General features: G+C 37.2%; 1 protein-coding gene across 1 annotated transcript in view; it reads right to left on the bottom strand.

Moving 5' to 3' along the window:
- Nucleotides 1-861: 861 nt before the first annotated feature.
- Nucleotides 862-15443, bottom strand: part of LOC139712359 (EF-hand domain-containing protein D2-like) — a 33807-nt gene continuing 19225 nt past the window's right edge. The window contains exons 2-4 of the mRNA XM_071624188.1: nucleotides 5449-5596; nucleotides 3809-3943; nucleotides 862-2484 (exon numbers count right to left, since the gene is read on the bottom strand). Coding sequence (XP_071480289.1) covers nucleotides 2350-2484; nucleotides 3809-3943; nucleotides 5449-5596 — 418 coding nt within the window. The 3' untranslated portion in view covers nucleotides 862-2349. The remainder of the gene's footprint in view (nucleotides 2485-3808; nucleotides 3944-5448; nucleotides 5597-15443) is intronic.

Raw genomic sequence — 15443 nt, 5'->3', positions numbered from 1 at the left:
AATGAAGAATGCCTGAATTATGCATTGTATCAATAACTCATGATTCAAATTCTTCATTTGCAGTATTGATTGATTCACATGCCATATAAACCATTAGTACAGAGTGTTCCGACATAAGTAGAAAAAACACACAAACTTGTCTTAAGAGCATTGTTGCTGGCATCACTGTCCCAGGGTCGAACTTTGCTAGGAAATCATGCGTGTGATGGCTAATATGTCCCTTTAAACAGTGTCACAACAATGTAATGAACAGTCACATTGTTTAATATGTACTGTGAAAGCCCATTCTGAATGGTCATTGCTTTCTACCAAGTTTGGTCAAATGATTGGTGTTTGAAAGCATAACAAAACAACAGACAGGTTCTTGGTCTCAAAACAGGAATGTTGAAGAAATCTTCTAACAAATGGTCATGAGTTTCTTGTTTCAATTCATCCAAACTGGAAGGTTTAGCAACACAAGGTAGAAGACAGGATGATTTCAAACTTAACATTGTATCAGTAGAAAATTGAAAAGAGTTATGAATGTTGTATGAAGTTACCCATTCAATCACAAAATAATCGAAGTCTGAAGGTGGTTAATGTTTTCATTATGAAAAATGAATTGATAAATCAATTGTTGCCTATAATCATGACACAAATTGTGATACATGTACAATTGTATATGCATCTAAAATCAACAATGATGACATGACTACACATCACATAAAATTGTTGATAATGTGAATATAATTGATATAAATAGTCAACAAAACAATTTAAAAATAAACATAAATTGGTTGTTTAGGAACTGGAAAAATATTTTCAAAAAAGTATAAAAACTGGCATATGTGCATATTTGTATGATACACATATACATATCTGTATATAAAAAAGTATATTGAACTCCAACTTTATCAATAGAAAGAAATGTAATGAATGACACATACATATTCTTTGTTTACTATCAGTAAATTTTTGTGAAAAAAAAAAGGAAATGTATTACTCTCCCTAAACTGCACATGTTGAGTATTCACTTCACAGGTGTATATAAAAGTGTATCTATTAACTACATATCTATATCTCATTTCCTATACATTTACTACCAAGCAGTATAGTAAATTTACACATAGCAAGTTTTCTTCTTCTTTTTTTCTACTGATTTTCAACAAATTTGTACAACCATAACAAGTGTCAACACTTCTATCATTAACTTTTCTTACCTGCTACAAAGCAGCATTGGTCACACCGTCACTGGGAATTATCTACCAGAACTGTGGCAGCTACAGATGTACAGGTTCAGCAGGGATAGAAAAGTTTACATTTGGCCCCAGAGTTTTCTTGCAAATAACTTTTTCAAGGCTGTAAGCAATACCCATCAGATTTTGATATTGCTTTTTTTATTTTTTTTAAATTTGTCAATCTATCAAGCTACATGTATTTCAAGTTCTCCAAACTGTAACAGAGAATTATACCTTGCAAGGAATGGTAGAGTGAAATCAAACACCTTACTCATATCATTTATGCACTAGTCAACTCGATTATTAAAGTTCAATCAATTTGTAATTCTGCATGATCTTGTCTCAAAAACTTTCACAAACAGTTATTCATGTGTATGAGATAGTTAGAAAATATGACACTTTCAAAACCATACAAAGCAGAAACATACAAAATCAACTTGGCTCCCTTTTGTTACATTAAACCTATTTCTTCGTCTTGAGACCTATGCTCAAGGTTTTTGTCTATTTGAGGCAGCAGCCATACTTTGTAAGCGATTGTTAATTCATTAATATTTATAATCAATGATTTGCTGTGGTCATTTTGATTGCTTGCACTAAATCAATCAATTACCACTTTGAAATTCAATCTGACTTTCTTTGAAAGCTTCAAAGGATTATATCGAGTCACTTCCTCAGGGATTCAAGATGTATTTTGACTTGGAATCAAATGATGCATCTGTTCAAGATTTGCCGAAACTTTGACTACAAAATTTGAGATTTTACTTTTATATTGCAAGTGACATTTGTGATATCGGAGTAGTAAATACAGCTTGCGATTGTCATCACACATAACTGGTGCAATCTTTATATTTGCGACCACCCGTGGAAGATAAAAGAATGTGGTCACAGAACTGTTTTCACAGTCATACTATTACTGGCGGAAGGTTGAACTTGGCATGTCTGTATTTGGTAGTAAATGAGGTGTGCCAACTGACCAAGGAACCAAAATCTCACACCATCTCATCCTCTCTCTCTTCCTCTCTCCCTCTCTCTCTCTCTCTTCTCTTTCTCTCTTCCTTTCTCTCCTAGGCAGGACAGCGTTGTTCGCTGCTCTGCTCTGAACGAGTTACGAGCCCAGACACCTCGTTGGTCGTCACTGTTTGAAGACAGCAGCCTTTTCTTTAAATTGTTGTCTCCTGATCTTGGCTTCCTCTGCCTCCCGTTTCTTCTGCTCCTGCTCATCAAGGATCTCCTGCATGAACTTATTCTCCTGGGTTTGTTGCTGGATCTGGGCAAGAAATGAGGAGAGGAATAATGTCAGACAACAGGTGGATTGAGAGAGATAAAGAGAACAAATGATGGTGAGAGAGAGATAGGTAGATGTGGGTAGATTATGATCAGATGGATACAGTGAAGAAAAAATACTGACAAATTCCTGGTTTGATGAAATGAAAAAAACACACACACACACAATTAATTAATGAGTATTAAATGAATTTAAAAAAAAAGAGAAAAAATAATAAAACCAGGAGAAAATTGTATGACGAAAGAGACAGAGGGTTGGAGTCAATTACAGCCATAGAAAAATAATCAAAAGACAAATGGACTACATGAACTTGGTAAAGAGGACTCTTTTTGATTATAAGAAATCTGAACAATTTTGTGATGCCCTTAACCCGTTGAAGACGAGTCCCAAGTATACTCGGGCAGGTGTCTATGGGAAACGTGTGTTGAAGCAAAATCAGCCCATCCTCAACGGGTTAAGAATGGTAGAAACTTCTACTGTCTGAATACAATGTAGACTGTGTATATTAGATACAGTGTTTCCTATTCAATTTGACAAGTGGTTATTTCAAGCTTGAATCTTAGTGAAGAATGCTGATCCATGATGGATTTTAAACTTGTGCAGTGTCCTATACAACAACACATTCTTTTCCGCCTGTCAAAACTTTGGATTAAAGGGATGGTATAGTATTGGTGGAGATAAAAATAGGGCTTTTAACTTTTTGCGAGATACTAAGAAACCACTTCTGAAACAGTACAAAGCATACCATTCTAAGAGGAAATCAAAATATATTGATGAAAATAGGTTTGGGAATGGCCAAGACATCCAAAAACAGAGTAAAACAAAGTAATCATAATAAAAGGTGGGTCCCACCTTTTACTTTTAAAGCTGTTATTTTTGTGAGGGTTATATTTTCACAAATCACAGTTGGATCGCGAATTTAACAGCACATGAAAATGCCTCGCTGCACTTGGATGATATGGCATTTATGTTTGCGTCGGCATCAAGTTGCGAAAACAACATCTCGTGAAAATAAGCATGACTTCTTCATTCGCAAAAATATCTGTACGCAAAAATAAAATTTTGGATATCTCAGCCATTCCAAAACCAATTTTCATCAAATAAATGTTGAATTCCTCTTGGAATTAGATGCTCTTTCACATTTCAAAAGAACTCTCTCATTATCTCACCAAAAATGTTAGAAAGTTAGGTCTCAACTAAAACTATACAATCCCTTTAAAGACTACATCTAGGTATGAAAGACACATCATGACTAAAAGAACAAGCTGATTTTTTGAAAAAATAAAGTAAATAAGAGCACGGAAACCTTTGCTTCGAAGAAGTTCTTGGCTCCCCCGACGCCTTCCTCATCTACGTTGATCTCACTAAGCTGTGCTAGCTGGCTCAGGCCACTGTCCTGTTCTAGCTCACCGGTCTCCGCCTTGCGGAATATTAGCAGGAACTGCCCGGGCATAATGGAAAGAAATGGAACAGATAACTTGATCAGAAACATTAGCTAACTAGCTTAACTGTGACTAGCCAACATTTGGGGAATCTGTGAAAATCATTCTTGAACAAAGAATCCTCAGGTAAAAAGATATCTGCATCATAGTTCACTTTCATCTTATTGTACCAAGGTTTCCCTACGAACCTTGGAGCAAGTTTTTGCTTTTTATAAATCTTTTTTGATTTTGCTTTTCCCCCCTTACATTCGGATGAGCAAGATTGCACGTTGGGCCAGTATATTGAAAAAGAGTATAATAAACTTAAATGAACAAGAATTGACAACCTGACATGGATACGCAGAGTGCTCAGAGTTTCTAGAAGATATGGCACAACTTAAAGTTCCAATTGTCAAGACTATCAGCATACAACATGGAATATCTTACAGACTTTTATACAAACTTCGTCAGGACTATCAGCATACAACATGGAATATCTTACAGAATTTATACATTGATTAAAATCATTACACAAGAACATTGATTAAATCATTCCAGAAGAACACTGACTAAATCATTCCAAAGATTCCTCCATCCCTGCCAAGCGGCACACATCTCTCCTGGAGTCCAGTCATCCAGTGTAAGCTACCCGATGATGACATGAATTTTCACAAATGTCATTGCCATGGTAACCGCCGTAAAGCTGAGCCTGTGGGATTCTAATGGCTTTCTTCAACCTGACATTGGTTCAGGCTTTAAGATTAAAACTGACCTGCCTACTGATAATATAACAGACTTTTCTGTTGACAGTAACAGTAAAAATTTAATTAACCAAGTGTTGGGGACCCAAGGCTTTATGTAACATTGGAGCTGGTGAAAATGTAACATCTTGTTTGTTGTCACTTTGTATTAATGGAGGATATATTTTCTTAATGGTACTTCAGGGAAAATCTTTTAACCTGTTGAAGACTTGTCCCAAATATACTTCAGCAGGAGTCTATGAGAAATGCATGTTGTAGCAAAATCAGCTCCTTATCAACATGTTAAGTGTAAGATCTTCTCATTGCCAAACTGCATGGTTAAAGCAAATTTGTGCCTAGTATGCCTGCTCCATGTTAAACTTACACAGCTTTGCAGCTCAGGCAAAGGTAGTTTGACTTCCTTTATACCGTTATCAATATTAATATCAATATTGCATCATTATCATCATCATTGCCATTATCATTATCATTATTATTATCATTATAGTAGTCTCCTAACCCAGCCATTGGAGAACTGAAACATTTTTTAAAGTACTTTTCAACAGATTGTCTGATTTTCCTCAACTTTGCTGATCAATGTGTTCTACTATAAACTGCTTTCACCCAATCCACATTTAAATATTTGGATGGCTTGTAATGTTAATCACACTGATGATGAGTTATGAGTACATAGTTTTGTGAAATCAAACTGCCCATCCTATCAGTATATCCATGTACTTATCCCTCTCCAGAATGTTCGATCTCTCGTTGCCATGGTTACTCACCTCTCTGAAGTTGATCATGTTATCCAGGTCCTCATCAGCGTCCTTCATCATAGCTTTCAGTCCTAAGTGGGTCTGTGGTGCCCCAAGTTTCTCCATCATGTTCTTTAGTTCCATCATGTTTATGTGGTTGTCTCCATCAATGTCATATCTACAGAGGGCATGGAGAGAGGAGATTGGCAAAAATCATTTTAAAGGGATGGTACAGTATTGGTGGAGATGAGAATTGGGCTTTTAACTTTTTGCGAGATACCACGAAAACACTTATGATATAGTACAGAGAATACCATTTTAAGAGGAATTCAAAGTTTATTTGATGAAAATCGGGTTTGGAATGACTGAAACATCCAAAAACAAAGTAAAACAAAGCAATCGTAATTAAGTGTGGGTCCCACACTTTATTAGATTCGCTCTTTTTTGGATATCTCAGCCATTTCAAAACCAATTTTCATCAAATAAATGTTGAATTCCTCATAGAATTACATGTTCTTTCATATTTCATAAAAGGTTTCTCATTATCTCACCAAAAAATGTTAGAAACCTGAAATTAGGTCTCAACCAAAACTATATGATCCCTTTAACACTGATAAAAATGATGATGACAATGATGATGATAATTGTAGTAGTTGTACTAGTAGTAGCAGCAGTTGTAGTAATAATGATAACTAAACACAAAATCAACTAGAGAAGCACTCTGAGAGTGCAGACCTCCGCCAAGCAGCTGCTTTCCACCAATGATCTTGTTCATCCAGAGAGATCAGTAAATTGCATATGTGCATGATGAAAATCGCCTGAATTATAAAAAAAAATCTTTGTATGTCATCATATCCTCCGCTGCGCCGCGCGCCTTGTCCTTGCAGAAACTGGTGCACGCACTTTAATAAGCGTATGAAAACCTCAAAAATGCGCAGCTTGAACTCCCAAGATCACTGACCCTACCTGCCAAGATATTGGAAATCCTTCAAAAATCCATGAAAAAAATGTTCAAATCACTACAATAATTTAATCATCTGTTCCTTTTGTCATTCTCAACCTTTCCTGCAAGTTTCATCCAAATCCGTTCACAAGTTTTGGACTTATTTTGCACGCGGACAAACAAACAAACGGTAATGAAAACATAACCTCCTCCCTTGGCAGAGGTAATAATCATGTACATTACAAAAGCATGCATAGACAGAGACTCTGTTAAATACACAGTGCTTTAGAATTTACTTCATGTTAATATCATGCATAAACTGTAGTCACAGTTAAAGTAGAAATCTGTACTAGCTTGTGGCAAGCTTTTTAATTTCCTACTCATTTTATAAATCATTTTTCATTTTATTTCATTTCTTTCAGTAATGACAATAAGCAAAGGAAGAACATGCTCTTTGATAACAATTGATTCACAATTTTGTTGCTGTAATAACAGTGGTAGGGATAGGGCAAGACAACTACTTACAGTAAATGTTGTTTATTGTTTGAATGTCTTCCACATACCAATGATGGCAAGAACATAGTTGACTGATACTGGGTCTTTTTTTTTTCTCTTCTCTATACAGTGTGGAATTTTAATGATACTTCCCTTAAAGGCATAAGTTACCATTTGCAGATGAAACAAAAATCCAACATTAGCACTTTAAAATAATTCTAAAATGTGAGTTAGGGATAGGAACAACCACTGTAAAAATTTGAATCCATATAATCGATGTTAAGTATTTTGAAATACACAAAATGTGAACAATAGTCATAATACAAATGTTTCCAGACTAAACCGTCTACAGTTATGGTTTAATGAGAAAAATGCAGATACTATGTATCTCCTTATATTTTAAGCTTTATTGTGAAAATCTTATCTGGTATGGTGTTTTGTGATACAACAGACCTACACATATGCATCAAATGTGATATCTTGAACATTGTTTAAATCACTCTCCCAAAGGTAAACAGGAACTTTAAAGAAAAGAAGATAGCAGACGACAAACACACACACACACACACACAACACACACACAAATGCCAGTATCGAGGGACGACAGATGCACATATTCCGAAGATTCCACCGTCTCAGCGATGGATGAAGGAGAAGAGAACTCTCTCTCATCACTTGGTCTCATCATTCCATTTGGTTGCAAACATCAAGCCACTAGACTGGGACATATCAATCTCTCTACACCTGCCTCAGCTCATCTCTTAACAGCTCATGATATAACAAGGAAGGTGGGTCTTCATCAGCTCGAGCTTGAAGAATAGCCCGCTATTTCTGATCCAAAGAATTAGCCCGATCAGAAAATAGCACGCTAATTTTGCAATAAAGACCGAAATAGTGCGCTATTCCGATCGGAAAATAAGCCAAAGAAATCTTGGACTTATTTGCAGAATAGCCAGCTAATTTGCAAAATAGTGCGCTAAAAATCTTCCTCATAAAGCTGTGTACAATGCAAATGAGACGTCTATATTTGGTTTTGACATACCATACCCCCCCCCCCCATTACATGCACCTTGTTACAGGAATTGGAAAGGGAATATGGAATGTTTATATGCATTTCAATTTCATGAATTTCACAAGAGCCAAGATTTGCAAATTTAAAATGCATGCAAAAGTTCTTGCCTACTTGCCTAGAATATTCTTACAGAAATAGAAATTGTGGTATTAGTAAATAAAAATATATAGTTACTAAGTGAAACCTCATTCCACAAACTGGTCTATTTTTAGAAGGCAATGATCTTTGGAAGCTTTCTTTTTTATCACTTTCACTTTTATGTTGCTCGTCAATACAATCTAGTCATGGTCACATGCATCAGTGCATGTTTTATAGTAGGCTCCTACAACATACAATGTATCACACAATGGATCTCTTTATGCACTCAATATTTATAATCATAATCATTGATACGCACTCAAAGACTACAACACAGATAATTCCCGCACAATGACACAAGTTGTCCAGGCCCAGACCTACAGGCTTTTTTTTTTTTGGGGGGGGGGGGGGGGGGAAGGGGGGGGGGTTGCCAGATCCAATAGTACAAAGGCAGCTAGACAAGGCAATAGGTGGAACAACATCTGTGTAAAGCAATCAAGATGACACTGTCCTACATACTTTATAAAGGAATATATGGAATTGGGAATGCCACAAGAGGCATTTCATTACATGACCTCAATAGCTGGGGACCCATGAAAGACTGGGCACAATATACAGTGCTTGGACCCAAGTGCACCTGGAACACAACCAAAAGCCCAAGTACAGTGTATCACTAACATGTGCTTGCTTAATGATGAGTCACTCTGGTATACCAATTGGCATCATAATGACTTATACAGGTTGCAATTTCATTTGTCACACATTGGTTTGATTCTATGATGAAACCAGCATAGACATGTGAACTCAGACTACACCATACAGCACACTGCATAGAAGTTATCAATATAAGATAGATGCTAGTATATAATCTGCTTGGTAGGAGTGAGTAAGAACCAAAACATCTGTGATTGTGACAGATAAATGAAATCACTAGAGGTGTATGAACAGTGACTCAGCTTTATATCTTACTGGTATCAGCAATTATTACATAACCTAGATTATGTTTGTCAGTTGAAGTTTAATGGATTCAAGGAGATTGATTTTGCTACAATAAGATAAGGAGGGAACACAAGATCATAGAGACAAAATAAACAAGGGAAAGAAGAGAATTAAGATTGTAAAACAAAAAGAAATGAGGAGAGATCCCGTGAACGAAGCATGGGATGAGGAATGAAAAACAGAAAATTAGAATGGGAGGACAGAGATGAAGGACTATGGGGTAGGAAATTTGAAAAGGGTATCGACCTAAAGTGTGTTACACAGTGGCGGGTCCAGAGGGAGGTGCACCGGGCACGTGCCCCCTCTTTATTTTCTCGTAAAACAAGAGAAATAAAAAGAAAAAAATGGGAGGGGGGTGCGTGCGCCCCCATTTAATTTTGTAAAGGTGCCTCCCCTTTATGGAATTTCTAGATTCGCCGCCCCTTTTACAGGTGTTGGAAACATATAGGTATTCCACAAGAGGTGTAGAAAAAAAAGGAGGAAAATGGAGAGGAGAGATGGAGAGGAAAATGAAGAGAAGAATAGAGAGAGAAAGAGAGAGCAGCAGGTGAAAGGAGAAATGAGATGAGATGAAAGACAGGTAAGGGGTGTGGTAGACAGGTGGGAGGGGTAGAGGGAGGGGGAGGAGAGAGAATAGAGGTACATGTATAGAAAGAAAAATGGAGACATAAGACAAAAGATGACAAGGTGTAGAAAGAGGAGTAGTAAAGAGACAAGCCTAAAAACTGGAGATGAGAAAAGAGAGGAGAAACAGGAGGAGGAAGAGATAACGTGAGATGGAAGAAAGTAGAGTGATGAAAGAGAAATGAAATGATAGTGGTGGTAATGAAGGTGACAGGTACAGGAATGATAGAAAGAGGTGGAGAAAAATGGCAAAAGGAGAAGAAAACATATATACACTTTCCCATGCCTGGTGTGAGGACACAGGAGTTGTGAGCAGTAAACTCCAACGTTCTGAGTTCGATTTCAATCTACTACACCAGTGAAATCCTGCCGAATAGCTGCATTTTGCAACAGTTTTAACGCACTGACTGAATCTGTCTCGCCTCTGCCACTCCACAAAAAGACACAAAAGGCTCAAATATTGTTTGAGCTACTGAGACTAAAACGTGTCTACTGGTGTTTGTCCAAAACCAACAGAACAGTTGACACTCCAACCTATCAAGGGATCGTAAAAGCCCAGTTTTGTCCAAACCAGCATCAATCACAAAGAGCTAATATCACACTGGGGTACGAAAATCTCCTCTGGGAAGTATTGGAAGTGGCTACCAGCAAAATTTTACCCATTTCTCCTCACCCCTTTAATTCCATTCTTATCCTTTCTTGTTATTCACAGAGGATACAAACTTCCGAAATATTGACAACACATGCATGGGAAGGAGTTAACAGTCAACTTGAGACTGACCCAGTTAGCTGTGCATTATAAAAATCACAATGATTTGTAACTGTTCTAGTTGTGAGGAGATTCATAAAATCATCTCATTCTCTCTGATTTATACACATTGCTTAAACTATCTATGGACTTGAAACCCAAACTGAAACAAAAAAATATATAATTGGGGTTCTGTGTATATCAATTGAGGTTCACACAACACTTGTACAGTGTAATCTTCAAAGTTTTAAACTTTTAACGATAAGCTTGAAATTTCAACCTACAGTACAATGTGCATCCAAACAACACCTTATCTGTAAGATTAAACTTTATAAAGGAGAGCCCCACTCAATGACTATTAAAAACCACAGAACCGGAAGAAACACAGACTGGGTACGATACACAGAGCTGGTGATAAACTTGACTGTCAGGGTGTTCAGACGCAAAAAAAAATTTGTACTAGAACGATATAGCTATACCAAAACGGTATAGCTATACGATAAATTCATACGTCTGAACGCTGACTAACGAACGATGTATAGCAAAAACAATGGTCAGAGCATCGTTTCGAACTAGAAGTCGATAGCAAATCAGCATTCCATCGTGTCCACTGTGCATCTGAACGTATGGCGACCATAGAATGGTATAACTGGGCGGGGCTTAATAGGAGTGCGCACGAAAGGTGACTCTATACCTGTCACTAATGACCGTAACAGCATGCGCCATGAGAAATCGCACATCTATACGACGTTTTCCAGAATGGTCAGGATTAGCGTCTGAACAGTCTGCCGGCTATACAATGATTCTTTATATATGTCGTTTCTTTATCGAGTTTTGGTATAGACTGGCTTGCGTCTGAACAAGGGGTGTGTGTGACAATACAGTAGTGTACAACACTACACACACTGGAAGCTGAGAGGGGATGGGGTTTGATACAACAAGGTCACAATAACTTTCCAGTTTATTGATTATCATGTCCACATGATACTAAACTACAAACTTGTCTGTTTGAGCAATATGATTTGGTTAATCCTCACAGAAATTTGTTTTCTGAGCTTTATTAGTCAATCATGAATCATGAATACAAGCTTGTTTTCTGAGCATGATTTGGTCAATTGTTTCACAAGCTTGTTTTCTAATGCTTTCTAAAGGGATTATACAGTTTGGGTTGAGACTTAACTTCATGTTTTTAACATTTTTGGGTGAGATAATGAGAAACCTCTCATGAAATATGAAAGAGCATTTGTAATTCAAAAGGTAAATCAACATTTATTTGATGAAAATTGGTTTTGAAATGGCTGAGGTACCCAAAACAAAGCAATCCTAATAAAAGGTGGGACCCATCTTTTATTACGATCGCTTTGTTTTACTTTGTTTTTGGATATCTCAGCCATTCCAAAACCAATTTTATCAAATAAACTTCCTCTTAGGATGAATTCCTCTTAGGATGGTATGCTCTGTAGTATTTCACAAGTGTTTTCTTGATAATGTATATCTTGCAAAAAGTTAAAAAGCCCAATCCTCATTTCCACCAATACAGGTTGTACTAATTACTATACCATCCCTTTAACAAGATATTTTACTACACTTACTGGTGGGGTCTTATGATTTACCATCAATCTAACTCCCTCCTTTAATACATCCTATACATACATAGAGACAAACAAACAGTCTAGAAGTAAATACACAGCATGACCCAGTTCCTAGAAGGCATACCAAGGATAGAGAACAAGTCATCGCTTCATGCCACAACCAAGTACCAAGTACTCAACAGGGTGGGGAGACATAGCATTACCATGAGTAGCTGGATCCATCAACCTTATTTCCATATCAACCAAAGAATCTCAGTAGGCGTTTTCACATCAGCACGATGTTTCGAAATAGCGCGCTATTTTCTGACTTGGGAAATTAACCCAATCACGAATAGCGCGCTATTTGATAATGTGAACACAAATTAGCGCACTAATTGTATCGCTCTGGTCAAGAAAATTTCTTGAGTCCAACTTGGGAAATTTCTGAAATAGCGGGATAGGAGCGCGCTATTTGATAATGTGAAAACGACTCGAGAAATTAGCGCGATGCATCCCATCATGCCTAGCGTGTGTGACCCGATCGATCGAGGCAAACTGCACACAAATCATGAGGAATTTTTAAAATTGCACACATTACTGATGCTGTTTGCACATGCTCAGCTGTCGAATTAGTTCGAAAAAAATTCGGGTTAATTCTCATCGGGCTGATGTGAATAAGAAATGAAATAGCGCGCTAATTCGCAATCGCAAAAAATATCTCGAGCTTGGATTATTATCGGGCTGATGTGAAAACGCCTAAAGACTCTCTCTGCCTGATAGAAAGGGCCCTTGCTTTCACACGTATGTGTACACAGAGAGCTTAATTTGAACACTGAATTACAAACATGATTGCAATTACGATTTGAATCATCGTTCGTTCACTCGACCCTAGAAAGCTTTGTGGATTCTGGATTCGCGGATCAATCACTCTTTAGCTATATTATAGTGTGCGCTTTGCAAGTATTAGAGGAGTGCGGTCTTTCTGTGGTAGTGGTTGAAAAGTCACCTTAAGCTCCACCCAAAAAAACATGACTGGAGGTCAATTACATTCACACGGTCATTTCGCTGCTTAATTCTGGTAAATGAGATTGGAAAACACCTCTGGACCATCATTTAAAATATGACTAGAATCATGATTTAAATCATCCTCTGCGATTCCAGTTTGCATTCACATGGCAAGAATGCTTTAAATTTGATACACGATTCTAGTGTTTCTTACGCATTCTTGGTGCGTGTGAAAGCTACGGGCATCGCCATGTTTTCCTCATCCATCTCTGCTGGAATTGTTCCTTCATCCACCCTCCAAACATCTGTTTCTACCTAGCTGCTCCTACTCGGAGACGAAGTCGCACTATCTCATGATGGATTGCCGCCAATTGCAGCTCAGCATCGAGTGCTTATCATCAAGCATGGCAATCAATGCGGCACTTTCACATTTACGTAATTAATTACAGTTCTGATACAGTGTATTGTGTCATGTGATTTATTCTATGAGACTGTTGTAATACACTTCATATTAATGGTGGATTCTTTGCAAGCTTTTGTTACAACGTACGTCTCCCTCTACATTTTCATTTAATATTGATATTATCTCATACAAATTTGATCATCTTATACATGTACCTCACTGAAAACAAGCCTGATTATTGGTTTAATTTAGTTTAATTCATTTCTGCATTCAATCAAATACAAATTTAACGCAAATTTCAAGGACACAAAGAATAACAAATGCAACATTGACTATTGAAACGATGACAAAACATTACATAAATAGTTAGAATTTTATTTTAAGCAATAGTATTGTGCAATTAACATCATGTAAGATGAATATGATTTTATATAGTAGGTAGTTTTCCAGTAAATTATGAGAGCTAATGAAACACAAGAGACCGCCATTGCGAGCAGTTATTAAAAAAGCTAGAAATGGATGAGGGCGTCATGGCCAGGTGACTATCACCTGCCATCAACGAGAATTTTCAAAATCTCAGTTTTAACTGAGCACTCTAGATTTCACAACCAAGATTTTACTTTGGGTCTTTATAAAATGAGACATGGCTATATGACAATCAATGAAGATATCACATTGGGAATAAAAGAGTTAAATATCCTCCTAAAAGAAATGATATTCACTTCCATGTCTACTATACTTCACAATTTCCAGCCATCTCCTCTTCCCTAAAGGTCCTTAACCATCAGGGAGGCGAGTCCTCCCTAGTAACCATGGAAACGAGAGGTAGCATCAATCGCAAACTTTCATACAGACATAATCCCCTCCCCCCCCCCAAAAAAAAAAAGTGTACAGGTGTAGAAGAAAGCCTTGCTGATAATGACAGAATAAGCACACACACACACACACACACACACACACAACATGGGGCTACCACCATCTATTATCCTTGTCATCATCAATATGGTCACCATCATCGCCATGGCGATACCAAGGATGCATTCAATCTGACAGCATCCTCTTCAGTCATGTCAACAGAGGATTTGCCAGGCCCTTGCAGACAAATTCCCCTGAGATTACTGGTCCACAGTTGTGTTTCTTAACCAGGCACTCAATGTTGACGCAGGATTTATGATGCGAAGACGTTCTCCTGACAAAATATTGATCCTAAAGCTGATAGGAAGAGAGCGTCTGACATCTCCCGTAATGCCAATGAGTGTTCACCACTCTCCCGGTAGCATTTTGGGAATCACTCAAAGAAAGGATCCAGTGAAAAGAAGAAAGCTGTAAGCACATTATGCTGATGCTCAAGCTGTAGCTACTGCTCCTCCCCTACCCCATTTTCTCTAAGTCTGCATCATATAGAAACTGAGATGTTGTCTCTTATGTTATGAGGAAATCCAGGGACCAATGATCGCTTTACATTTTTTATTCTCAGATGTTGCAGCAAGACCAAATTTTGATGTTATATTTATTCATTTCAAATGTAACTTTGTTGCAATAAAAAGTTGTCTGATTTGCAATCTCAGTGGTCTTCTATTAATTTTGGTGTCCACTGCTACAAATCTGTAACTTAATTTTGATAGCCAAATGAATGCAAGTCATTTAATGGGTCCTACATGTACATCATAATAGTTTGCCTGCTGCAATAATTGTGTTGCAATTATACATTATTCAAACAGCAAGATCTTTTAATAGTCAATGATTTACATTTATGATGACACTTTAAGTAGTATAATGGAATTTCCAAATAGAAGAACAAAAACATGATTTCCTTTTCTACTGTAAAGAAGTATTTACACACGTACTGTATGTAACCTAAAATTTTGTCCTCAGACATTTGAAGTTTTATAAAAATTTTGTCATGATGATGTAGGATCACATGAAAAGTCAAATTAGTACTGGCATACTGCACATGGAACCTGAGTTGAAAAGGTCAAGAAGCATGAGCCTATTAGCATAGGCCTACATTTTGTACCCATTGAGCCAGCCATGCCTCCAAATAGTTCTGCTCAATATCAGAAAGGTTCTGTATTTGGTTGTACTAT

This window comes from Diadema antillarum, unplaced genomic scaffold (genome assembly GCF_040938485.1).
Source record: "Diadema antillarum isolate AM-2024a unplaced genomic scaffold, OU_Dant_1.0 seq00001794_RagTag, whole genome shotgun sequence".
NCBI classification, from domain to species: domain Eukaryota; kingdom Metazoa; phylum Echinodermata; class Echinoidea; order Diadematoida; family Diadematidae; genus Diadema; species Diadema antillarum.
The sequence above is the reverse complement of the archived record's forward strand: the minus strand, read 5'-3'. Positions and strand labels throughout refer to the sequence as shown.